The 27,235-nt window shown below is 39.6% G+C and overlaps 1 protein-coding gene across 3 annotated transcripts in view; it reads right to left on the bottom strand.

The window, feature by feature from the left end:
• The window catches only part of RLF (RLF zinc finger), a 52,131-nt gene that overhangs the window by 6,545 nt on the left and 18,351 nt on the right, over window positions 1–27,235 (bottom strand). Inside the window, exons 4-7 of one of the 3 annotated variants that reach the window (XM_074894174.1) lie at window positions 24,043–24,175; window positions 13,876–14,078; window positions 7,659–7,795; window positions 1,208–1,349 (exon numbers count right to left, since the gene is read on the bottom strand). In XM_074894174.1, coding sequence (XP_074750275.1) covers window positions 1,208–1,349; window positions 7,659–7,795; window positions 13,876–14,078; window positions 24,043–24,175 — 615 coding nt within the window. Of the gene's footprint in view, window positions 1–1,207; window positions 1,350–7,658; window positions 7,796–13,875; window positions 14,079–24,042; window positions 24,176–27,235 lie in introns of those variants that run through there. The other 2 variants (XM_074894176.1, XM_074894175.1) reach the window with 2 other exon arrangements.

The raw sequence follows: 27,235 nt of genomic DNA, 5'->3' as shown, positions 1-27,235 counted from the left end.
TTTAAATCACACTTGATAACTCAAAGTGGTTCCCAGGATTAACTCCAGTCAGTGAAAGAGACTCCCAGGCAAACAAGTGTGAAGCTGGATAGAAATTTAATTAAGAAAAGGCCCCTCGACTGTTTTATCCATAAGCCATTTGATGCCTTAACTCTGAATTGACTCATGTCCATATAAGAATGCAAAAAGATGAGCAAATCTGGGAGGGCACCGTTCATTGAAACATTCATAAAACAAGTTCATGTGGCAAACTCTGCTCTACATGTGCAGAACTATGCTGTTTTTCCAGGAAGAAACATCTGAAATCTTTTGGAAATGGCAACATTCCTAAGAGAAAATCCTGTAGCTAATTTAAGGTCTGTGATCTGTGTAATACTATTACTAAAACAGTTAAAACCCTGTTATTATCAGCTATCTTATTTTTCCTCCATGAAAGTGCACCTGATTAATTTTCATTCATAATTGCCCTCTACAAATCTACTCTCATATAGTGACCAGACAGCAAATTTCAGTCTAACCAATTCCAAGTGTCAGAGTAGCCGTCAAAGGAAGACGGAAACATCCTATTGAGCAACTCCCCAGATTAACGACAGCTATCCCTTCTGCTCGGCTTATGAAGAGCATGCTGGATTTACCTCCTGGCTAGATGGATCAGTTAAAGACTTTCCATTACTCCCCAAACAGAGATTATAAATTTATAATAATTACTGTTAAGCATCTCTTGGACCTTTCTGCAACTTTCTGAAGATACACATCAGAATAGAAGGTAGAAGTCCAGATGTGATTGCATCATATATTTTGAGGAAAAGGTATTTTCTCAGAATACAAAAACATGAGACATTTCAGCCAAGTCTACATCTCTTAGAGATGCTGCAGAAAATTGCTGCTGTGCCTCAGTGCTAAACAGGCACCAGATGAAAACACAGCTATGCTTTGTTTGCAAAATACTGTCATACTGTATTTTCAGAGTAACAAACAAACCATTCCACATTGATTGAAGGTCACTTTAATGTGTCAAGCTGACACAAATTTACGATGGCAGGCATTTTTCAGAGATTTTTATTAGCAAGTTATTAGGCACCTAATCAGAAAGTATGAATATCGAAACAAGCTATATTTCATACCAGTTCAGTAGAATTAAGAAAAGCATAAATTCATGTAAACAGTTCTAGCTGTGTCCAAAGACTCTGGACTGCAGCTTACTTACTTCAGATTGTATGACTCTTATCAAGAAAAATAAATGCTGTAGTGTCTTGGCAATGATGCCAAACTGACGACATCTCTCCAAAAAGGAATCTAAAGAAGGATCTATTCTTCTCTGCAGTTTGCTCCAGAAAAGTGTCAGTTCCCTGCAAAGAGTTGAAAGCAGAATGTAAGAACACTGCAGATATACACAATGTCCAGAGTCTACATACTTTAGTTCAGAGTCGACACCACAACAATTTAAGTGTTATTAAAAACCAGCACACGCTTCAATCAGGTCTCCACCTCCAAGAGTTTCTGAAGAGAACTGCTACTGTGCCTTATTCCTAAAAAGGCATCGGACCAAAACACAGTGTATCTCCTGTTATTTAATGGGGAAAGACACTGGCAATGGGATTTCTCTCGCTTAAAGCAGGCATCTATAGCTGCACAGACTTCCTTTCTAGACAAGAAAAAAACACCACACTTGCAGAGCCTTAACTTCATATGGAAATTCAAAATAGGTAAGATGGATTGTAATGTAAAGTAGCCACCTCTCCCCCAATAGCACAGTAGCTTAGATGCTGATACCTGCATCCAAATGGTGTACCTGCCACTCAGCACTTTAAGATACCTGTAACAGAACACACTTTGTGAAGCGTTACATGAGGGGTATGTAAGGTGAGGGCTTTGTCTACTGTCTTTGCACAGTTGTGCTTTACTGCTTGTACCATTTGAGCACAGAGCTGTTCTGTTAAGCAATTTATTATAACCAAGGCAACACAGCCACTGGATGATGCAATCTGTCACTTTGCATTGCTTTGCCATCACAAGTGCCACAGACACAGAAAAGCAGCAGAGTGACAGGATATGGATTTATGTCACTTGAGAAAAGTTCTTCTTCTGTTCCTTTAGTAGAACAAACTTCACCTTTACTAACTTAACCACCCCGTCCATCAAATTATACATATCAGTTTCTAGATGCAAGGTCAGTCATAACCTCTAAAACCAAAAATCAAGAAAAACACACCTAAGCAAACTTCACGCTGAATATTGGCAAGGTTCTTCCTTTGAATTATTGCAATCCTACTCTTGAACCCTAAGCCAAGTGAAAGGGAATGAGGCCTTGTTATGGATCTGACCAGGGATACATTTATTGCACAAAAATGGACAATATTTCCTGGTAACATTTTGAGGTGGAGGTTTGTTTGGGGGTTTTTGCTTGTTTTGTTTAAAGGCCTAGAAATTCAATTAACAGCCTTTCATAGTCAGGAAGAGAGAGCTGAAAAGCTAGATAGGCCTACAAGAAACTAATGTACAAGCAGTATAATTCAAGGTGTTTTAATTTTAAATCATAAAACAGAACTAGAGAGGAAAAAAAAAAGGTATACACCCAGAGTATCAGCAACTTTTTCTTCTGCCCTTCAGTTCCATGAAGCTGACAAAATGTAAAATTTGACTGAACATCAGGATGACTAACATGGAAGAACTGTATAAAGGGAAGCTTATGCAAGGAAAGCATAGGATATATATAAAAAAAAGTATTACAAAAAGATTTAACTCAGCATCACAACAGAAGCAAAACAAATTTGAAAAATAGTTTATCAAGGCATCAGTCATTTTGTGTATCTATTCAGTACATTTACATAGATGAGCGTTGGAAGAATAGTGAGACAAGGGCTTCACTCTGGATAATCCCTTACTCCTTAGAGTTTTTGGCAGACCAAAAAGCTTTTAGTGTTTGCCCTGTTCTCTTTCTCATCCCACTCCTTCTTTCTGCAAAGTTGAAGTATGTTGTTGGAAGGGGTCCTCAAGGATGGTGAAAGGCAAGAAAGGACAACTCACAGTACCTGGGCAATTTTCCATTTCAAAATGGATGTGAGGCAGTGCAGAGCACAGAAAGAACTCCAGACAGACATCTATCTAGTAATGCTTAGAAGTAAAAAAAAAAAAAAAAATAAAAAAAATCTTACTGGTGTATCAGACTGGAAAGAAGTTTTTTTGAAGTTGTGCCTAGCTACAATTCATACTTAATGCCACTTGTGTTAATGCTAAAGATTACATTATTTTATGGATTGATGAACTGCCTGACTCCTTGGAGACTAAGACAATTGGCTAGCTCAGAACTACTGCCCAGAGCAGCACTACTTCTTAGATCAAGTTCCAAACACAGCAAATACTTTATTACACATTATCTTATGATTACCAAAAACAATCATTGCAAAATCTTCCAATTTTCATTAGGAATAAAAATAAAAACCTAAGTTTGCTTTCATCTTCAGCTGTGAAATGAAGCTTCACATCAAGAGCACTAACTCATATATATATATATAGTTTACTAATCTTCTCTTGGAGGTACAGTCTTGAGGCCACAGGATGAGCTGAGCTAAGCTAATGAAATAGCATAACCTCTCCAAATATGCAGTAATAACAGGTTTGTGCTGGGTTGGAGAATTAGCCCTGTGCCATCAGGCATGTGCCTGATGCTAGTGAGGACAGGAGGGAAGGGAGGTAGATTTTCCCTTTCTAGACTGACAGTCATGTTGCAGCTGAACAGATTTAACAGCTTACAGCTTCCAGAAGCACCAGTGTTGCACTTCTTTGCTAGAACTTGTCTGACCACGTGGTAAACTAATCAAGCATTAATCTGTAGAAAGCTATACACAGTGTTGGCTGGGTTAGACTGAATGTGTTCACTACAGGTAGCTGGCCCCAGAGCCAGAACAACAGACAAGGCAGACTTGTGCACTACAATATGGCTAGAATTTATCTTCTGCTTTTTGGCAGCAGAAAATTGTTAGGACTGGCTCAAGTATGAGTATGGCACTAAAGCTCCATCTTCATGTAAGCCACTCATCCAGGCTAACAGAGCCTCAAAAGCATCCTCACTTTCACCTGCTGTTCACAGCTGTTAACAGGTTATTTTCTTTGTCTAAACTCGAATACTTTCAGTCTGGATCACTTACACTGCCTCACTCGTCATGCAAAAAGCAAGGTATGGAGCAGAATAATAGGAATGGTTGGCTGGCAGCAAGCAGGACTGCATTAGACAACACTGCTTGCTTACAGTGCCTGTTAAAGGCCAGCCAGGGGCTAGCAGAAAATGTTTCATCAGTGTATTGCTACTCTAAAAATCAAGGACATGATCCAGAAAATTCTGCAGGAAACAATTTTATTTAAGGATCCTACAGATAAGCAGAACACTTCCAAGTACTTGGAAGCTAGGGCTTGTCTGTTGGACCGAATCTAACAGCACAAAGGGAAGCTGACCTGCAAACAACACTGTACCAGAGGGTCTCTGGTCTTCTTACTCCCTGCTCTCCTCTCAAAGATCTTTAGTAAATGTTTTAGTCACCATTCAGTTCTGGTCTATCAAATTACATAGCTCATTAGAAGTATACTATGAAAATTCATTAAAATGTAAATAATTTATTGACTTGAAACATAATTATGCAGGCCTACGATTAAATACACAACAAAAAGTTACATTTTGTTATTAACAATCAAAATCCAAAAGGTGTTAATGACATTGCTAGAAAAATTGTAAGTAGAGTCCAAATCCTCAGTAGATCAAGCATCGCAGAATAAAATGACCTTTCAACTACAATCCTGTCTTTCTGAACCAGACAGGACCTTCTTTGAAGTGAATTAAGCAATTGCTGCCCCTTAAAACCAGCAGTTGGTCACAGAAAGGAGTATGTCACAGCTTATGTATTCAATTTTACTAAGTATTTTAAGTGTATGTTTATGCTGTACTTAAGCCTATATAATGGCTAGCAAGCAACCTCCAGCACGTGATTCCTCCACATTAGTTTTAGCTGTAGGATTAGGCTAAATACACATATTGCAGCAAGTCCATCTCAACATTGCCTGGCCTTCCAGCCAGCTCTGACATTTGTCATGCTTTTGACTGAACTCAATTTACTGATGCAGAGAAAGCAACATTACCTTATCTCTTTTCCAGGGTACTGATTCAAATCAGCTCTGCAATGATTTCAGTAATCACCACAGTTTGTATGGAGCAGAGGCCTCTTCCTTTTTGTGAGCCATAATATCCACTACATCTGTAATGTGTAATCTCACACCTCATCAGTTCAACTGGCTGATCTAACAAAAGTAATCCTCCAAATTAAAAGTTTTATGTCATTATCAGCCACTTGAATTCATCTACCTTGTGGCTAAATAATCACTAGATCTGCATCTGCCACAAGGAAAGTAAGTGCAGGTCAATAAAAAGGCTGCTCCATCAAACAGCAGTTCACCATTAGACCAGCAAGGTATCCTTATTTTCAAGCAACAGGACTTTTTAAACAGACTTAAAGGTACAGCCTCAAAGGGAGAAAGTAATCTGATAGTCAAGAAGTATTACACTAGTTTCACAGGACAGGAGTCCATCAGAAAGCGAACTTCAATCTGGGCTCCAGCACCCTGGAAGCTTTGCTCTTCAGTGGGTACAGACCACTTTGTGTGCAATTCTGTCATACAAGGAGTGCTATGCACGGTACTAGAATTTGAATTTATACACCTATACAATTTCAGTGTTAGACAGAAGACTTCATTTTCCTGTCTCGTCCCTGGGGGAAGGCAGCTGGAACTTGAGGAGTTTGTCCAGACAGCAGCAGGGGGGGCAACTGTGGCATGCATAGACATAGCAGCACTGTTTGAACCAGCACCTTCCATCTAACAACCACTATGAACAGCAGTGTAGACATAAAGATGTGACTTCAGCATGAGTGACACACACCTGCTAACGCCTTCTCTAAGTAGGAAAATACCTGTTACTAGAGTCTACTAACATTTGTATCTTCAAGCCTTCAGTGCTTGTCACCTAGACTAGCCAGTTTTAAAGCTGATGTGGAAGTACCTACTCATGTTACAGCTGCACCATGTTTTGTGTAGACATAGCCTTAGGTAGGCCCCATCACAGCCGAGACTGACATGGGGATGAGAAACCTACAGCTCTAACTGATCTCTCCTGACTCACTAGTCAGGAGAAAACGCAGGTTAGACGAGTTACACAAGTTACAGGACCTGAAAGTTTCATTCAAATTCTAACTAGTTTCAGTTCAGTCTTCATACTGCAAGCCACAAATCTACCCACAGTTGTCACAAAAAGAGAGGTGTTATTCTGGAACAATAAATGCTACATCACTGAAGTCTGTTCTCCAGTCCCAATAGTTTAAAAGTCTCAGCTACACATGAAGTCCAACTCTCTTCATTTTCACCCTAGGGATACAGCTTTCAGATAGAACTACTTATAAAGTTTCCTTGGACAACAGCAAATCATTGAGTTCACCCTGAAAGAATGTTAGTTGTTGGGGATTTTTTGTTGTTGTTGCTTTTTTGTATGTTTTGTTTTTTCTTTTAAAAGAGACCATGGGGTGGACTTCAGCCTCGTATCTCTTTGGACACGGCTCTAATGACACATTTCAGTAGTGAGAAACAGTCAGCCTTTAGAACTTCCAAGTGCGGTGGACTCTCTCCTCTTGAGTCTTCCACAAGTTTGTTTCTCACTACAAGGTATGCTTTTGCTCAAAAAGACATTTCTGGCCTGAAACAGAAGCAATATGTAAACACTTCTGGCCTTTTGGTACACACTGACCAGGCTAAACTATCAATCATCCTGCTGACACTTAAGTGCTATGAGAACTTAATGGCTTTAAAATGTGGAGTAAATGAACAATGCCACAGCTGAGAGAATCCATATCCCCATGATATACTCAAGATGTCTGGTAACAAAGTTTTATCCAGATCAGCATTTAAACAGGAGAAAACTACACCTGAAAGCCAAAACTACAAATCCATTTTGTAAGGGGCAGAAAAGAGCTTCCCTGCTTTGGATCTACCAGTTTGCCACTGCTGAAACAGAGATGCAAAAAGCTTTGTATCTCCAGCCACTTAAGAGGGCAGAGAAGTTTTATAGTCACAATTTGGCCAAGATCTAGGACTACAGTTCTCAGTTACAGAAATTACAAAAAATATAAAAAGGTTCTCAGGGGCAGGGGGGAGGTAAAGGGTGCTGTCTCTGCACACTCCTACTACTTACATCTCTGTGGAAGAAGTGAAAAAAGGCACAAAACTTTCATGGGTCTAAGTATTCAAGAGGGAAGAACTGAATTACAACATACTTCATGGAACCACAGAGCTTAGGGGTTTAGTATCAACCCAGACAGCACTGATCCAGCACTACTTACAGAGCTACTATACTGTCGAAGCATTACTGTTAACGCCAACAATATGAGTGCTGCTTCATTTTAAAATGATTTAAACATTACTTTTGTTCAACTGCTCTGTTGCTGTAATGAGTCCTTATTTATCTTTTCACAAATTATCTAGAAAGTACTTCAGTCTGACACACTTCTCAATTTAAAGACGTATCTTCTTTCTCTACATATTTTTGTACTCTATTAGCTCAATTGTCTTACAGTGAAGCCAGTGAGGAACAGTTAAGAGTAGCAGTAATACTTATTACTTACCAAGAGCAATACACATTTGCTGTTTGAAGCTGGTGAGTAAGGTATGTTGTACAAAGAATAAATGCAGTGTTTTCTTGTCCCTCAGATTCCAGATTACATATGATGTCCAGTACTTCTTTGCAATCCACCTTTGCAATCTTAAAGAAAAAAAAAAAAACGAAAAGGCACTTTATTCTCAGCATGTTTGCAGAAGAAATGCATGTTTACTGCATCACAGGAACGGGTCTCACAAACACATGAACAAAACACTATGTCTTGTTTTAATACCCAGTGTTCATATCACACCTTTCAGCTACAGAATGGCACGAGAATTCACATTCTGATCCCTTTTCAGTATTCATTTTCTTTGGGATCATCTTCCACTTTGGGCAGCTTATCAAAATACATACAGGCAACAGTCTATCTAAAACTTCCCATTCCTTCTCTGCACTTGCAGGCATCCCCATCCTCCTTTTGAAAATTAAAACCCAGGTCCAAAAAAGTCAAGAGATGTGAAAAAGCCAGTCTCTTGTCCTCTTTGTCCATAAGTGCCGATTTTGAGCAATCACATTCCAAAGCATGATGTAAAAAATAGAAGTGTTTAGAGGAGAGACAAAGCCCATGGAAGTTCTAGAAAGCCTACTTTATTAAAGGCTATCTGTGCATCAAAACAGGTTATAAGACACGTATTTTAGACCACAAGCAGTAATTATGAAGTGCTTTTACTATTAAGACAATACTATTTTGAATACATTTTTCCACTGAATCTATTCCAATTTACAAGCTGTACTCAAGCAACATCTATTTTAATCAGCTGTTGCTACTATAAACAATTCAAGTCTCTTCTTAATCATGAGAAATGATACAGAAAGAACAAAAGGAAGTTAAAATGTATCAAACTAATTTTCACAGACATCTCATTCAGCAGGAAAAGCAGAAGCAGCTACATTACCCCAGTTTTCCATACAGGCTTGACACTAGTTCACTGAGCAAACGTCAACATTTTCTAGGGTCCCCTGACTGTTGGTGTTCCACTGGAGACCCATGACTGATCTTCTGCAGCAGACATTTTTAGAGCAATTCACAAGCTTTAAGTACTTGCAGATGTGTCAGTTTTGCATTTGAAAAAGAGCAAAATGTAGCAGATTATTTTGGTGGTGGTGGGGTTGTCCCTGACTCATCTCTGGCAAGAGAGAAACCTTCAGAACTGTATTAAGTGACAATGCTTTGCTAAGGGGACAGACCTCATTGCTCCTTGCATGTCAGAGATAATAAGCACTGACAATATCTGCAAATCAAGTGCCACCTCCATCAGGTTGGGGAAGATGGAAAAGCAAGCCCAAACCAATGGCCACATTAAAGAATTCTGGTGTTCATCACTGCACAGGAAATTACACCACTGTTCTAGATTACAGATTTTTTTTTAAAAAAAAGGATAATGCTGCATACCATCTCCCTCCAGCATCCTTTGCCAGCAGTACCTTTATGTTCTCATCTACCTTTGGTACCTACAGGCACACAGGCTTTCAGCTTGTGTGCGAAGTTTAGCTGAATACGTGTCTGATAGCTGGGCAGCTCCAGTCTTCTCTCAGTATTCTACTACCTCTTCCCACTCAGTTATTCCTATTCTTTTTAGATTACAATTTCCATCAGCACGTTTTATAAAGCAAATTAGAAAAACAAAGCTACGTGACCCAAATTTTGCCTTTGATAATCTCCTCAATACTGCAGCAAACATTCTTAAATAATGCAAGAGGCTGCACACAGTGCTTTGATACAAGCCTGATCTTCCAGGTTTTGGTTTTTAGAAAAACAAAAATTGTCAGTGCATGTAAATATGGGATATGTTTCCTCCACAAACCTGAAGACGACATGGCAGCCTATCTGTGATCTACTTGGCCAGGCATCACTTGACAGGAACCATGCTCAGCTTCCCAGTTCCATTAAAGGAAAAAAAATCACTGAACCACACTACCACTGTTTTAAAAACCATAAACTTAAAACCTAATTTACCAAGGTTTCTTAGGCTGCAAAATGGTAAAAAGCACATTTCTAACAGCCATCAGTTACTCCTCACTCAGACTCACACTGCAACAAGACCTGGGGAACTTCTGCTACACGCTGGACCAGCAGAACAGCACAAACAGCTCCAGCAACAGGCATGTCTGGCGCTTGGAGCAGCCTGGGGTCACACAGCACAGTGGATTTGCTCTCCTTCTCACAAAGATTTGATTCTTTTTGGCCAGACTCACTCATATTCAGGACATTAACTACTCAGTAAGCAACAAGGCAATTTGTTTTCAAGTCCTGTTTATTTCAGACTTTGTTAATGATCCATCTCTTTTCAGACCTTGGGGTTTTTTTTGTTTTGTTTAAAATAACACTTAAGGCAAAAAGTCCAAATGCACAGCTTGAAATCATCCAACAATATCCAGTCACTTACTTAAGTGACAAACCAGACACTAAATGAAAGTGTCTTTACTAAATCTGGAATGCTGACTAGTGCTTCTGTTATTCTGTTAGAAACCCAACAGGACCAACAGCTGAATGAAAGTTCAGGGACTACAGAATGAAGAGTACTAAAATATTTTAAACTAGAATTGTTGAAAAATGCTGTCATCCTCCTCACGTTCTGTTAACAAGAAGGATGCCAGTTTACCCCTCAAAGTTATTCCATGGAACATATAACCATGTAGTATTTATCTTGTCTTTGTCTTCCATGTCATTTTAGTTTGAAGAAAAAGTTTTAATATTACAAAGATATTTGATTCCTTATGTCATCATAAAAATTTCCTACTACTAACTTAAGCCTTCTACCAGTTTTTTAGTAGGACATCATGTTAATAAAAAAAGGGACACCCAATCTGCTTATCTAGGGAGACTTACCCTCCTTTCAGGAGCTAGAGATATACCATGAACTGACTGAAAGCTATTTAGTTTCAGTTCAGAGACTGTAAATCCCCGCCTAGCCGAGTTGGGACAACGTACTCTTGCGTCTGCAAATGCAGGTTACTCTTCTGCAGCATATTAAATTATTTACATTAAATAATGCTGCTACAGCTGCAAGAATTTGGAAGCTGCTGCCTCAACATTTAATAAAAGAACATGCTTTATATCAAAAGTATTTAATTCAGCATAGACAGTTTGCAGGGCAAGGAAGACTTAAGCTAAGTTCTTGCAATCTTCCAAGCAAATTGGAAATTACAGGGGTAAGACTTGGTTTAACTTCACAATGGAAACACAGTAACTAAGAATATCTTTGCAAGCAAACTCATGATGAGCAGCTATCCTTCCCCACTGTTTTAACAAGCTTCATTGTGTTTCCCTCTTGCTCTTAAGCATACAGCCCAAGAACAATTCCTTACTCTGTAGGCAGTGTCTGGAGAGGGCCTCCCAAAACATGACTGTTCTTCAGCTTCCCAGTTGAATTTTTTTATGAATGGGATAATAGGCATTTGCTTAAATTCAGACTTCAAGTGCTTTACTCTCAGATTTCTGAATGGTCTTTCCCAAAGAAAGTCCAAACTAAAAAAAACCCCTTACTTTGATGATAAAAGATGGCCATATGGAACGCAGATGCAACCTAGCAAACAATCACACTGACATCCTACAGAGATGACCAGTTACAATTGAAACAATCTGGCTTTAATTTTAACTGGTTATTTCATTTGAAACCCCTGATTTATTGCTACATGTGGCTAGCACCTGCCTTGCAGAGAAAGCCATCTTAGATTATGAAACACTGGAGGCTTCATGCTTTTTGCAATAGTAAACAGGGTCATTAACTACTTGTTAACTACTGTGTAGGAGAACCTCTTTAATTAGTGTTTTAATTGGTTCAATAAAATTGGCAAATTCAAGCCAAACACTGGAATCAGCAAGCCAGAAAGCAATTCTTAGTTCTGTTACTAAGTTTCTCACAGAGCAGCATGAGATTCTGGTGAATAATTACAGTCATATTATTCGCTACATGTGTGCCTTAGGATCAGTCCAAGGTATCGGAAATGCAATAGACAACTTTATATATAATGTATATACACAGAGTTATAACCACAAATACTCACATGTATCTATAGTGCCTGTGTGTACATGTATATACACACACACATATATATGTATGTTATTGCCTATAGATATAGAGAGAAGTAGTTCACCAGCCTTAACTTTAAGAAGCTCAGCAAGTTAACTTCCAAGCCTGACCTAGCCATTCCAATCACTTCCATCCTGGGAAGGGATGACCATATCCTAATATTCCAAAACAAATTCTGTATCTCCAACCCTCCCGAAGCTATCTTTACTCATATTCACCCTTTTTGTAACATCTACTTTCTTATCCAAGCCCTGTTCCTCCATCTACCCCATCTTCCTCTGAAACGTCACTTAACCCTTGTTTCTTTTATTATAGTTAATTCCCTCTTCACCCCACTGGGTTTTTGGTCATTGCCACCTCTCATTCTAACAGCTGCCATTCTTTGAGCTCTTTATCTTTCATCTTTTTTCCATTTCTTTTCCCCACTTGTTAAAGTAGGGTTTGCTTTAGTCTGGACTTTCTTTGGGAAAGACCATTCAGAAATCTGAGAGTAAAGCACTTGAAGTCTGAATTTAAGCAAATGCCTATTATCCCATTCATAAAAAAATTCAACTGGGAAGCTGAAGAACAGTCATGTTTTGGAGGCCCTCTCCAGACACTGCCTACAGAATAAGGAATTGTTCTTGGGTTGTATGTTTAAAAGAGGAAGAGGGAAAGACAATGAAGCTTTCCAGCTGATAACTTTCCACACAAGGAAGATCATAGGTAAGGAAGACAAAGATGTAACACAATCCTTGCCTTCTGAAAACAAAGGTTGAAACAAAAGTCTTTTAGAAGTCTCAGATTTCAGCAATTCTGTAAAGAGTGCCAACTACGCAATACCTGTGACCAAGCATGCAGAGAAACCTTACATGCAAATCCTCCTACCGCCAATTATTGGTGTCAACCTTCTGGCACTGTAACACCACTGACTTTACGCTTTTCACAGTGTTGGCTACAGGTCTAGTTATGCCAATAAACCATACTGTTTTAAGATACTGCTTTGATGCTTAGTGGATTCATCTTTCCATAAAAGGCTTAATTAAGTGATTACCATAATTTGATTCAATTCATCAATCCGTGTTCTAGTTTTAATACTTGACTGGCAAGTAAAGATTTTTCTGAGTATCTAGGTAAAACAGGTAAACTACACTTCACAACTCTTAAACAAAACTAAACACTGAACACAATTTAATGTGATTTCTATGCCTTTCATCATTAGTAGTCAATCCCATTAAAGAACATGTTGCAAGTTACCCATATATCCCCAACGCCTTCAGTACGCAGATCGTGCCTGCAGTGAGCTGCTGAATGCATTCATTGCTGCTACAGTACAGCAAACTGGGGGGAATCTGGCTCAGAACTGAACTGTCGGAGGGTACGCCTATCCAAACATTTATTTTTCAAAATAAGTATTTTTAAAGGAACACTTTTTAAATAGTTTACATGTATAACAAGAACACTCCAAACAAGTCTGCCTGCCACTCACTCAGGAAGGGCACACATTAGAGGTGCTTTTTTTTTTTTCATATGTGAAGCTTCCCCCAGTTTCACAGAGGCTTACTCAAAATGTTCAAGTTTCACTTTTAAAACTACAAACCCATACAACTCTAACAAGAACAGCGAGACTGATAAAATAAGATGTGTGAGATCAAGGCAAGAGTTGTATGACTGCTGTTACAATTGCAATGCGAAATCGTTACTGATTGTTACTGTAAGAGGAAGACTAACTGCTAAAAACGAGTTTAGAGTTCTGGAGCAACGACTCTAAAGGGGTTGGTTTGTTTTGTGGCTTTTTGTTTGTTTTGGTTTTGTTTTTAATTTTTCTTTCCTAGGTCAGAACAACTAGCAGAGAAGTAACTGCTCTAGTACTAGTATTCCAGTCAGAAAAGACAGCTTTCCAATTATATTTTGCTTACAAGGGGAACTGAAGTTACAACTTTTAAGCTTTCAAACACATCTAACCTTGAAGGCAAGCATATAATACATACTCATCTACAACAGCAGCTGGTACAAACGTTCTTTCCTACTGCAGCCTGCAACAGATAATTTCTCTTTTGGAACTCTGCTGCACCAGTTTCACTCTTCAGCTTCAGTTCTTAGTACTGCAGAAATACATTCTAGAATGCTTGATAAATATACATTAAAAAGGGACTATAGATTACTAACCTCCTTAATGGAGTCTTCATTAGGCAGCATAGAACACACACATGTGATGTAGGCTTGGCGAAAAGATGAAACATTTGCAATTTCTGGAGAATCTGCACACAATTTTGACAAGAAAGTAGCTTGTGGGATGCAGTTTGACTTCATCAAATGTTTTATTCGCATCTGTAGAAAGGAAGGCCCTTCTCGTGTAATCAATTTATTAGCTAGGAAAAGAAAAAAGCCTTTGAGAATACACCAATTTACAGCTGACAGTTAACTGCAATTGTCCCACTGCATTCACACTTTATTACAAACTTGTGTAAGTATGGTCAGCTTTCCTAGGAAACTCTAGGTGTGATAAAAAGTGACAGCAATAAATGGAATATTTTCTCCCAAACAAATTCAGACCAACTATGTAGAGAGAGAATACTGGGCTATAGAAAACAGACACCCCCCACAACCAAATGATAGCATCCATCAATGCAATAAGCATGCCACAGCAGTGCCTAAAGGACACCCATCAGACCATGCACTATATTGAATGAGAAACCAGTAGTCTTGCTGAGATTCAAAATCTTCAACTTTTAATTGTAGCTTCATATTCTAAAGAACCAAAAATATTTCAAACAAAGCATTACATACTTTTGAACCTGAGATTTTTCCACCCAAGTTGTTAAAACCCCACATAATGCCAAAATATACAAAATGAAATTGAGGGTGAAAATGTTATCTTTGTGGTACTTTGGAAGAACTGTGTTTAAGACATTCTAGGCTTATGCTCTAGATCAAATACAACTAATCATTATGAGACTTGATGAACTAATTCAACAGTAAAAATGTAATTTCAGATTATTTTTGTAAGCAGTTAGCAAAATTTACTTAATCTGTTAAAAACTTGACAGATTTAGTTTGACTCTCTCCCCAGGTACTTATCAGAATATCTCAAGTTGGAAGGGACCCATAAGGATCATTGAATCCAAATCCCTGACCCTTGCAGGGCTACCTAAAACTAAGCCATAAGACTAAGAGCATCATCCAGATGCTCCTTGAACTCTGACAGGCTTGGCACTGTGACCACTTCCCTGGGGAGCCTGTTCCAGGGACCAACCACCCTCTCAGTGAAGAGCCTATTCCTAATGTCTGATCTGAGCTTCCCCTGATGCAGCTCCATTCCACGTCCTTGCACTCTGTCGCTGGTCACCAGAGAGAGACCAGCACCTCTCCCTCTGCTGCCCCCCTTGAGAAAGTTGTAGACTGCGATGAAGCCACCCCTCAGCTTTCTCTTCTCCAAGCTGAACAAACCAAGTGACCTCAACTGCTCCTTCTAATTCCTCCTTCGAGGCATTTCACCATCTTGGTCGCCCTCCTCTATATGGATAAGTCCTATATGAGGTGTCCTGTATGTCCTACATTGAGGTGCCCAAAAGTGCACACAACACTTGAGATAGAGCCGCACCAGGGCAGTGTAGAGTGGGACAATCCCCCCCCTCGACCGGCTGGCTACGCTGTGCTCGATGCGCCCCAGGACATGGTTGGCCCCTTTCACTGCCAGGGAACACTGTTGACTCATATTCAATTTGCCATCAACCCAAACCCCCAGATCTCTTTCCATGGGGCTGCTCTCCAGCCTCTCATCCCCCAATTTGCACGTGTAACTAGGACTACCCTGTTCCAGGTGAAGAATCCAGCACTTGGTCTTGTTAAATTTCATATGGTTGGTGATTGCCCAGGTCTCTAGTCCATCCAGATCTCTCTGTAAGGCCTCTCTATCCTTGAGGGAGTCCACAGCTCCTCCTAATGTAGTATGATCAGCAAACTTACTTAATGTATATTCAATGCCTGCACCCAGATCATTTATAAAAACATTAAAGAGCACTGGCCCTAAAATTGAGGCCTGGGGAACCCCACTGGTGACTGGCTGCCAGCCTGATGTAACCTCATTTACCATAATTCTTTGAGTCCTATGGACTTGTCCAGCTGAATGGTGGACATCTTATCCAGAGGGATATTGTGAGAGACAGCATCAAAAGCTCTGGTAAAGGTACATGCACTTTGACTAAGCTGATGAAATAGTATGCTTCAAGACAGCTATGGTGCTATTTCCAGCTCAGCAAACATTTACAGAAAGGCTTGATACTAGTCTCCAGATCTGTATGTATTGCAAAAGACCTTTGAGAATTAAGAGGAGTAGATATATTCTTGTACTGCATGCAATAATACACATCAACCAAGGAACAAACTGTCTGATGATTTGCAGAAGAAATCATGGAAATGCCTGAGACATTCTGATAAAACATGTATTAGAACCAGTGTTCTGCAGCAGCTGTAGTCAACCAGCTACCTGTAAAGCCTGCAAGAGACTCTGGATTAGTCAAAAAAGAAAGTTTGCTTTCGAATGACAACTTAGTGGAAGAGCCATTGCATGAAAATATTTTCACTATGTTAATATCTTATTATTACTCTGTGAGACAGGTAGCCAAGAAACCAATAGTATATAAATTTCTGAAAAAGAGGACCGTACATAATACAAAACAAGAAAATTCTCATGCTTTCTGCACTTAAATTATTACCCAAAGAGAAAAAAAACATTCTCTAACAGACACTACACTAGTTGGCAGAAGGCTTACAATGTGCATCTAAACAGAACACTCATTTCGGGGGCCAAGTGCACACTACATGCTTGTAGTGAGACTGACTCGTACTCAGCAGAAGTTTGCCCAGTGGCACATAAGAGGTCATTTTAAGATTCAAGTCTACGGTACTGGTTTCCATTTTTCACAGGAAAAACCTCTGAGCAGCAAACTCTTGACATAGCTGACACTGACACTTCACATTAAAGCAACTTCAGTGGAGAAGGTAAAAAAAGCTGTCTGACCAAGAGAGAGTCTGCGGTAAGATCTCCAGTTGCTAGGAAACAAGCCTCCTCTCTTTCTTAAAAATTACATCTGTATACGACACTGTGCTTGAAAATTTATCAAGGATAAATTTTAACACTGCTTCAGTACCCATCCTATTTGATGTAAGAGACTGCTACCACAACAAGGTGGCCAAGAGATCCCTGTTAAGAATGCTAAGAAGGCTTGCTTACTCAGAACAAAGGGACCTATCTAGGTGAAGCATACATTCATGGGCACGTCAGTAATAGTTTTCAGTGCCCACAAGCAGTCAAAGCAGTTATGTAGTCCCTGTTCCTACAGCTCTTGGCTCACAGAAGAATTAAAAAAAAATTCAGATCCATGAGAAGAGTAAGAGAAATACTAGGAAAAAAAAAGATATTCTATTTACCTGCTCTAAGAATGATTTAGATTCCTCTTGTTCCTTATTACACAGATAGACATGCACTTCACAATTGCTCAAATTAAGTTTTTACTGATATATCAGAACCAGTTAGTCAAGACATTGGAAGTGTTTTAAGAGTATCTGCAGTCACCCAGAAAAATTCAATGTTTTCAGGTTAACATTCACACTTTTATCTTTAAGCCCAGATGAGAGAAACTTGCTGATGAAATACAGGAGGTGGATTCACTGCTGGTATGAACAAGAGGGTCTCAATTTGCTGCAATCTCTGGGAGTGGCCCGTAAGCACGTCCCCGCCCCCGGCCCCCCGGGGGGAAGATCTGTGCTCCTGGGCTGATTCCACCACACCTCAGCAAGTCTGGATCGAGCTCTGCAAAGGATGTAGATGACAAACTGGGCTCCTCTGTCATGCAGATGTAAGTGGTGAAGGTAGGAGCAAAAGTCTGATACCTGACTCGTGATTTATTTCTACCTTAGCACCTAGTTTTCCTCTGAGGTGTCTATTTCTTTCCAACAGCCTGCCTGCAACAACAACCCTTTCCCTGAAAAGGGAACAAAACCTCATTTTGCTGCCTATTCCTCAGAACAGTTGTTTTCCCCTCACAGAACCTAATTCTGTACTCAATCCTAAATCTGTTATGTTTCCAAACGTGTCCAAGAACAGATTTTCTGTTCCTTCTCTTCCTAGACTGCCTGCTGTTGTCTGTTCTATCCCAGTGTTCTACCAAGCATCTCAGGACTAAAACAGCTTGCTATAAAAAATCTCTACACATATCTGAAGGGCTCTTTTATTTCAGGACCAAAAAGTAAGGATAAGACATTCCCCTCTCACCCAAAACACTTGTAGTATAAGATGAATTTAAATTATACCACAATATTATGAATACAGCCTTTATGAAGCATGGATGGCACTAAAGCATGAAAAGAGCCTGCGGTCACTATCAGAAATGTTCAACAGAAACAGCATCTTAGGTGAGCATTTCCACTGGAAGTACCTCTGGAACAGAACAACAGTCTGCTAAAGCGCAGTAAAGTATGCTAAGTATGCACAAACAACACTGAGGTCTGTATATTTTACAGTAGCAGTGTGGTAGAGAGTTCTCCCAGCTTTCCTACAAACCAGCTCATGTCCATAGAGCCATACCAAGATGTTGGTATTCATCTGCTGCACACTCACCCTAACCTCTTTGTTCTTCCTGAATGATACTATTTGTTAAGGCAAAAAAAAAAAATCTTGAAATAAGAGTATTAAAACTCACTTCCTTAGGCATAGAAAAATGCTGGAGGTCCATACTGCTGAACAGCATCTATTATGTTCACTTTGGGATACTCATATCATTTAGGTATAAGCAGCAATGATTTTTTTGTGGCCCTTTCCTCAAGCAAATATTTTTGCCCAAAACAAGCATCTTGAGCCAGCTGACAGTACAAAACAGCAACAACCACCCTAGCAGCAGACAGAACCTAAGCTGCTATGAAACTTTTGCTGGAACAAATTTGGTAAGCTGTATTTACAGCTGATGTCAGTTCCTTTTCAGGGCCAGTGAGTTAAAAAAATAATTAAGAACTCTGATCAAAAGAGAAAAGAACATGTCACATTTTCAGGATCTTTGATTCAAGTAAGTATCTGATGATTATTAATATGAACTACCAGTTTACAAAACAAAGCTCCAGCTGGGCATGTTGAACTACTCTACATCTGGCTTATCAGAGGCCCCCAAGCGCAAGAACTACGAATGCTTTTCAGACACACACCACGAAGACCCAAAAAGCATGACATACAAGAAACTAAGTTTTAAATAACTGAAACAGCATCCATTTACAACAACACTTCAGAAGATAGCCTTGTGAAACTGTTGTTGTACTGAAGAATAAAATAGTAGTTTGACTAAACCAACTGAAAAACCATTGAGCTAGAGCTCTTTCTGCAGCCCCTTACTCAACATGCCCAACAGTAGAATTGTCATCCCTGCTGTGACCTGTAAAGTGCATTTTGATTCCTGCTACTTCTATCAAATGGAGCCCAGTAGCCAGAAGAGAACATCACACAGAGCAAAGAAGTCACACAAGAAGGAAGACAAACATGATAACTAATCACTGACTTAAGATCTCTGATACAAGTATTTACTTGATATGATTCTGAAGGCAAAAAACAATTAAGTTAATCCAATAGACATCTGGAGATAGTTGCTTAATTCTAGCTCCAACCATGTCCTACAGAAGGCCAAAAGAGTAATTCCAGCTATCCAGACAGACTTTCTGCAAGCCAAACAGTATTACAGCAGCATCTGACTTCCTGGCGCAGAAAAAAGAAGGGACTGAACAAAGAAATGAAAGTAAAACACAATAACAAGATTTTACTAATCATAACACATGGTGTGATACAGCTTCATGGATCAGTTGGTATTTCAGTTGTAACTTCTGTAGTCACTGAATTACACTTGTCTGATGATGTCAAGAAGATAAACCAGTTACATTAGCAGCAAAATTTAGAAGTCAGAATATTTTCCATGCCATAATTTGTTGGCATGGTGAACATGATTTCTTTAAGTTTTCATTGTGCCTTGCACCACAATGTACAGTATACAAATCTGGCACATTCATCTTGCCTTCTGAGAAAAGAGTAAACTTTACATATGCCCTCAATCTACTTCTCTCTTCCTGTAACATTTTATAGTTTTATGACTCAGTGACTCACGATATGCATCATTTTGATTTCTTTGAAATGTTATTGAATAGCTGGCAACAATTACAGGAGACTGAATCCTATGCTCTGTGTCCTCTTTCCCGGCCTTACGTTCTCTCCTACAATTCCCTGCAAATCTTCAATACCTGTTCAACATGCTCTTAGTCTCCCAAGACACTAACAAGAACAAAACCAACCAGGTAAAAAACCCTTCATCATCTGTAAGGATACAGAATTATTTGACTACTGAAGCATTACTTTATAGTATTTGTAGGTATTGAATATCCCCATTCCCTCTCTTCCTTTTTTCCCATTTCCATTACTAATAATGCTACTACTTTCATTTACCACTTTCACAGTATTTGCTGCAAACCAGAACAGCAGGAACAGGAGAGCACTCTCATGTGGTGCCCTCACTGTCTTTCTACACGTTGACAGATACCATGCAAGCTCTACTACTATCTACTGTTCCCTGCATTCAGCTGAAAGCACTCAACCAGCATCTTGATAGGTGCTAAGATGACACATTCAAATAGCTTGGAAAGATGGTAGAAAGATTTTTTAGATATGCCTAAGGGACTATGTTGCATGTCAACAGGCCACAAGGACGACACTTTTCTCAGTTTATCTGCTCTTCAATACCCTGAAAGCAAGCAAAACCACCAAACCAAGATTTCCAAGATTGCCACAAAAATCAAGACACTTGGTAAGAAGCGACACTTTAGGCAGGTATTTGGCTTCTTAGAATTGACCTTTATTTGAAATGTCTAACTCTTTACCCTGTGATTTACCTGAGAAACCTTCCTTTGACAGAGTGGTCTAACAAGGGATTCCAAAGTCATATTCAGACTGTTGAAGTATGCCTGTGGACTACACCAGACTATATGACAATGCACTTGAGCAGTTACAAAATTTCCGGAAGAGCTCCAATGAATGTCCTGTTGCCTCTGCTTGCATTGTTACTGATTTGTTATTGACTAGAATTATAGGAGATATTTAGTGGGAATGATATGCTTACATTTATTCTGCATTTGCACATTATACAGCAACCAATGCTACTACGAAATCCCCTGTACAGCCCTGTACCAAGGCCGAAGGAATTGGTCAAAATCACCTAGTAGGAACATTTAGAACTTTAGATAAGAGGCTTAAGATTCAAGATAATTTGGATATAGTGTTTACTTATAAGGTATTTTATGACCTAAAGTAATGCATAGAAATGTCAGAATCCAGAATTAATGGGAACTGGGGAAAGTCGACTGAAGCAACTTGTAAGTTCCTGCCAAGAAACAGAGAAACTAGGCAAAAGGTAATTCTGGCAGGGGCAGATCGCGACCACCGACTCATTGACCACTGACCCAAATTACACCCCAGACTCATTTCTAGATGTTTCTGGGTTCTACCGCACAGAATTGGAAATAGGAGGAGAATATGTTAATGATTTCCAGGAAATAGTATGTTTATGCATGAATATTTAATGAATATGTATGAATAGGTTCTATATAAGTTGTATGATTCTGGTGCTTGGTGGTGCGTTGTTAGTGAGAGCACTCACTTGCGCACCCGGCCGTCAATAAAGAAGTGTCTGCTTATCCTCATCAAATAGGTGTTGATAAATTCTTTATTCCAAGTTTTCGGTAACAGCATCACATGCAAGAAAGATCAGTGAGGACATTCTTCTGGGCCTGTATTCAGATCTGGCTAAACAGACAAATATGTACTCAATAAAGAACACTAAGAAATCAATAGTTTCAGGGTTGCCAAGTGACCTCAGAAACGGGAACCTACACTCAGCCCAACTCAACATGGTCAGAGATGTGTCAGTCAATCAGCTTCTCAACAGAAACTTCAACTCAAATTAAAAGCCAAAGGAGTGCACAAACTAGTTCTATGCTATTACTGCTGAAGTCAAGAGATAGTCTGAACCACGTCAAGGTCCTCCTGCATAGGAATGAACAAATGTAGCAGCATTTAGTAATATAGCCACTGATAAAACCAGTCACGTGTGTAAGAAGAAAATTAATCTATCATGGAGCCCACACAGATACATAAGAGGAAATTGCTCCTACTAGAATTCATACCAGTCCTCCAGAACAACTCTTGGCTTGTGACAGGTAAAGGGAGTTTGCAAAGCTAGCTAACCACTAGCCCTCACTGTCCAAGTAAGGGATACTTCAACAGCTGAAGGTTTTCAGTAATATTGACCAATTTTGAAATGCAAGTCCTCTTGAGTAGAAGTACACTAAGAGCAGCAGCTGTGCAACTGGATGGCCCAACAATACTATAAACAAACAACTGCAAGACAGGACCTTAGCATGGAATGCAATTCTTTCCAAGACATGTTGGAGATGGGATTAAATGCTGTTTGGAATTTAAATGCCAAACTATTGAATACCTGAAGTGAATGCTAGCAAAGACTGCAGTCCACCCTTGGCTGCCTTTTTCTTTTTAATGCTTTCTAGCACAGGGAAGCTACATATCCTCTTGTTGGAAGTGTGGGAACGGCAAAACAGTGAAAAATCTGCAAAACACACATTTCCTTAACACATGGTGCCCAGAAGAAACACAGGACTGGATGGAGAGGAATGTGAAGTGAGGTGGAGGCTGCGTGGTCCAGTTCTTCCACTTATCTCGAGGAACATTTGACATGACTATGCAGATTTATCTCCTGCTCCTCCCCTTCTCTCAAGGGCTGTTTTGCAGTACTCTGCAGACCTTATCTCTCACTCTTCCTCTTCTCCCACGAAAAACAGCACACACCTTGCACCAAGGAATGTGCTGTGTCATTACTCAAACAATGGGTTGACCACAGTCCCACCCACTCACACACATGCAGACTTAGATAAACACTACCCAGAGTTTGTATCTAACTCGGAAGGACGATAATCTGATACCAAATCAGAGGGACAGACCAACGGGTTTGTGTTCCTCACCCCCCGCCGCAAAGGGACGCCTTCTGGTAAGATTTGGGCCCTCGGCTACGCCAAGTGATTACCTGGGAATTAAGTGTGTGTGATTGCAATCGAGGGTTTTTTGTGTGCAGTGCTATAGAGCCAGCCTGCAGTTTGTGCATTTATTGTAGGCAATCTTAAAGAATCTGTAGATGTTGCATAAGAATAAACTGTACTATTCGTGACCCTGACTGCTTCCCTTGAATGCAGCCGGACCTACAGCATAGGGGCTGTTCGTGCAGCTGGTGTCAGGCCTATAGTTATGGCCTCAGTTGGCACAGCTATTAAGAGATAAATCCAGCCGCCCCCAGCCCCTCTAATCTCTGAGGACCAGCTAGAACGCAAGGGGATTCATCTCTTACCAAATTATTTCATTACCTTAAACGCAACACCTCTGAATAACCTTAATGTGCTTTCTTGTTTATTAAAAAGTACTAACTTAACACAACTCAAAGAGAGGCTACTGAAAGCCAGAAAGAAGGATTCTGCTACGGAAGAAAGCTTGATTTAAAATCCCTTTTTGTGCTCCTTTATTTTTAAGAAAAAATATTTTAAGCTCTTCTTCCCCTCTATAATATTTTTAACTTTAGATTACCACCAAGATAAACTGTGATCTCACAGTTGGAAGAGTTAAAAGAAATACCTGCAAGTACTTCATAGTACCACTAATAGGTATGAAAAAATTTCAGCGAGTACAGGAGAGTTTAAGAGAAGACATTAAAAAAATTATATGAAGTTACACTAAAAACTCCTTTTCCCCTCACCTCTCAACATTTTCTGATTCAAGATCTTATTTCCATAATGAGATTCCCAGCCCAGAACTTAATAAAAGGAAACTTCCACACTCATGTTGCCCCTCCATATGCATCTTTTATGCCTCTGAAAGGTGTGGACATAGAACTCCTCCCTGTGAGGCATTCAGGAAAACATTTAAAAACAGAGTTTCAAATCACCTCAGGGAGCAAAATTTCTGTATTTTTATGATGGGAAATGAAGTAATTACTTTTAAAAATGGAGTTTCAAAATATTCAAACCGATGGATAGTATAGCCCGAGATGCATTAGCAAGGACACATTGTTCAGCGTGCCAGTGAGACAGTTTCATCATAAATATCATTTAGCAACACATGAATACTACTGCACAAGGCAATTTAAAATACAAGTCCCTTCTGACTTCAAATCACTGGTTCCCCACCAAATCTGCACCAAGTAATTTCTTAATAACCACATACCATCTCTAAAATCATATTCTTACCTTCCTCAGTTTCTACTGGTTGCTGGGATAGAATTTTAAGAAGAACTGGATTTTTCCATACTCCTTCCCTTGTGATATCCACCAATACTTGGAGGTTGTTATTCCCAAATTCCAATAAAGCATCATGTGAATCCTACAAAATGTAAAAGAGTCATTAAAAGTATTTGCTAAAAATTAAATCAATGTAATTTTACATTATATGTTCTAATATTTGACTGTATTCTAATGGTTTCTCACCATTCTTCCAAGTCAATACTGTTGTGACATGTTTGCACTGGGATTTTAACAGTACAATGTCCTTTCACTTCTCTAATCCTACAGCAAAACTTTCCAATTTCAAAGTACTGAAAGTTAATTCAAAAAGCCTATTCTGCAGTTGTAACTTTTCCACAATTTTTATGTTTCTCCGTGTACATGTGTACATATAAATAAAATTACAGAAATTATTGTATAAAAGACAAAGGACTATTCTGTATCAAAACATTTAGTGCCATCTAAGAAACCGGAATGAAGACTAAATAGTTTTCAGAATGATTAACAAAATGCCAAAAGGGTAAAATTTTACATTTAGTGTTAACACTAGGGAGATGAGTCAGTCAATTCACTTCTCTGAGAATTATTAAAGCGGTGACCCACTAGTCTGAGGAAAGTGGCAGGGGGAAACATCCTTAAGCTACACAAGAAGCAATGCAATAGGAGAGGCTCAGAAAGGACTCCTCTCATTTACCAAAAGGGTGAGGCTAGGGTCATATGAAGATGCACGTTTCCTGGTGGTTAGAGATGCAAGAAGTCTCAGGGAACTTAAGAAAGAGAAAGCAGAGCACGACACACACAGTAGAGACTGCTGTACAACACTCACAGTCCAGACTGGATCATGAACATGTATCCTTCTACTGGATACAGATACACCATTTCCTTAGAAACTAACCCATGTCCAGTACATTTACTCTAAGATCCAGGAATTTCCAATCCTGAGAGTTTGGATACTGTGACGGTTGACCCAGAGACCCTCCACACCAAACAGGTCTCCAGCTGAAGTTCGTCCACCAAAACCTTCATGCATAGCACAATACTCAGAGTGATAAAGGCCCTACCACTTCTGGAAATCTGAGTGAAGGAGGGAAGAAAACGATTACACATGGAAAGAAGTCTAGAGTCTAACACAGAAGAAAAAGCAACTGGAAACAGATTCCAGCACTTAATGTCCCTAGCAGGAAAACCAATCTAGGGTGACTTGGACTAAAACAATTAATATCACTGCACAGAATTTCCTAACGCTCACAGAGGCCAACCAACTGTAGGCAATTTGTGGCTACACATTCAGTAAAAATGCTTCTCAGTCACAATACATCTTAAGTTTAAGACTTAGTTTGATATGTGACAATGTCCCATAGTTCTAATGAGCTGTGTTTTAGTTGGCAGTACTTTTAACACTATTATTAACTTCAGGTTTGCTTTCAATAGCCTCTGTTGTATCCCATATATATATCTCTATATCTCTCTCTCTATATATATATATATCAGAATCAATTCCATGTCCTAAATTATAAGAATTAAATGGGGCTAATGCTATGACCACTGGGAATACCAGAGTAACCAAACAGCCTTGTATCATGAGCTGTCAAAAGACAGCAATAAACTACATTCCACATTGCAACACATGTTTTTCAAGTGAATCTGCTATGAAAGCACCCAAGACTTTCCCATTAACCATTCACAGTAAAAGGCATCTCTGCATTTAATGATTAGATGCCATTTAATAAATCAGATATTGATGTTGAGTATCAGTTGCTAATTTCAGACCAACTTCAATTTCTTGATATAACTATGTCCTTTCTAATACTGCAAACTGCACTCCGTAAGTCTGTGCATGGAGAACTTGGGTAAAGCACCTACACTCTAAGGAGTGAAGCTTTATTTCCAGCAAAAGATTCACAAAGGGAAAATTACATTCTTGCTGGGAAGGGTTCATTTACATTGATCCATAGCTGTCATAAGTAATAGTCTCAAGTTTCTTAAAGGACTCCTCTTGAATAACTATGAACCCATAGTACCAGACATGCTACTTAGTAGATCCCAAATTAAAGTATAGCTAACACAGCACCCTTCCCTCCTCACTCCCCAATTACATGTATCCGCTCCAAGTATACCACAGCATACTTGTACACTCTATGGAACAAACTCTACCCCTGAAGTCTGTGTCCATTGGCAAGTTTATAGGGATCCATCCAGCTCCTGGAGAGCCTGTCAGTCTCTAGAATAGGAAACAAAGAGTATGGGGCTCTTCAAGGAGTCTGTGCATCCAGATGACTTTGGGGCATTCTGTCACTGAGGTGAGAACCCAGGTAAGTACCAAGTGAAGATTCCAACAATCGAAAGGGGACCACAGGAAGATGCATATACTCCTGCAAAGCTCGTTACAGCAACCACCTTCCTGCTTGCTCATGTAGCACACAATGAATTGTGAAACTTTAGAGAATGAGCAAGAACACGGACTGGTGTTCTGCAACACAGGAGTTGAGTACCTGTAGGAGATGTTGCTGTTACAAGAAGCATGAGGAAGTCAAGGAAAAGTAAAGCACATTTTGCATGTTTCCGTTTAAGCTGGTAAGAGCACAAAATGCATTCCTGATTCCAGAAACTGGTATTACTGTACTCCAAGGCTAGGCTGATCTTCTTCCTACACTAGTCATGACATTAAAGTAACATGATGTGCTGACTTAAATAAACAGGATTTCCAGCTATAACCAGTCTTTAATGTAAGAAGCAGCTGACACTGGAGGGCAGGGCTGCCGTTCAGAAAGACATTCAACAGGTCACAGAACATCGCTGACAGGGACTCACTGAAGTTCAACACAGGCAAACGCAAAGTGCTGCACCTGGCACAACCCCAAGTATCAACAGAGGTTGGTGACCAATTCGGCACAACAGGCCTCTAGGGTCTGTAATTTAAGTGTAGGTCAGCAGTGAGCCCTTACTGCAAACAAGACAGACTATGCTGGTTTCAAACAGAACATAACCAGGAGGTTGGTGAAGTGTTTATTCCCATCTGTTTGGTACTGTTGAGACTCCACTGGGGTACAACACTCAGTTGTGGCTGTCCTGTACTGCTCATCTGCCAGAGTGGAGCAAGTCCAGCAAAAGCCACCAGAAGGCCTATACAATCTTAGGAAGAGTGGGTTAAGAGGAAAAT

Source organism: Strix uralensis, chromosome 25 (genome assembly GCF_047716275.1).
Source record: "Strix uralensis isolate ZFMK-TIS-50842 chromosome 25, bStrUra1, whole genome shotgun sequence".
NCBI lineage: Eukaryota > Metazoa > Chordata > Aves > Strigiformes > Strigidae > Strix > Strix uralensis.
The sequence above is the reverse complement of the archived record's forward strand: the minus strand, read 5'-3'. Positions and strand labels throughout refer to the sequence as shown.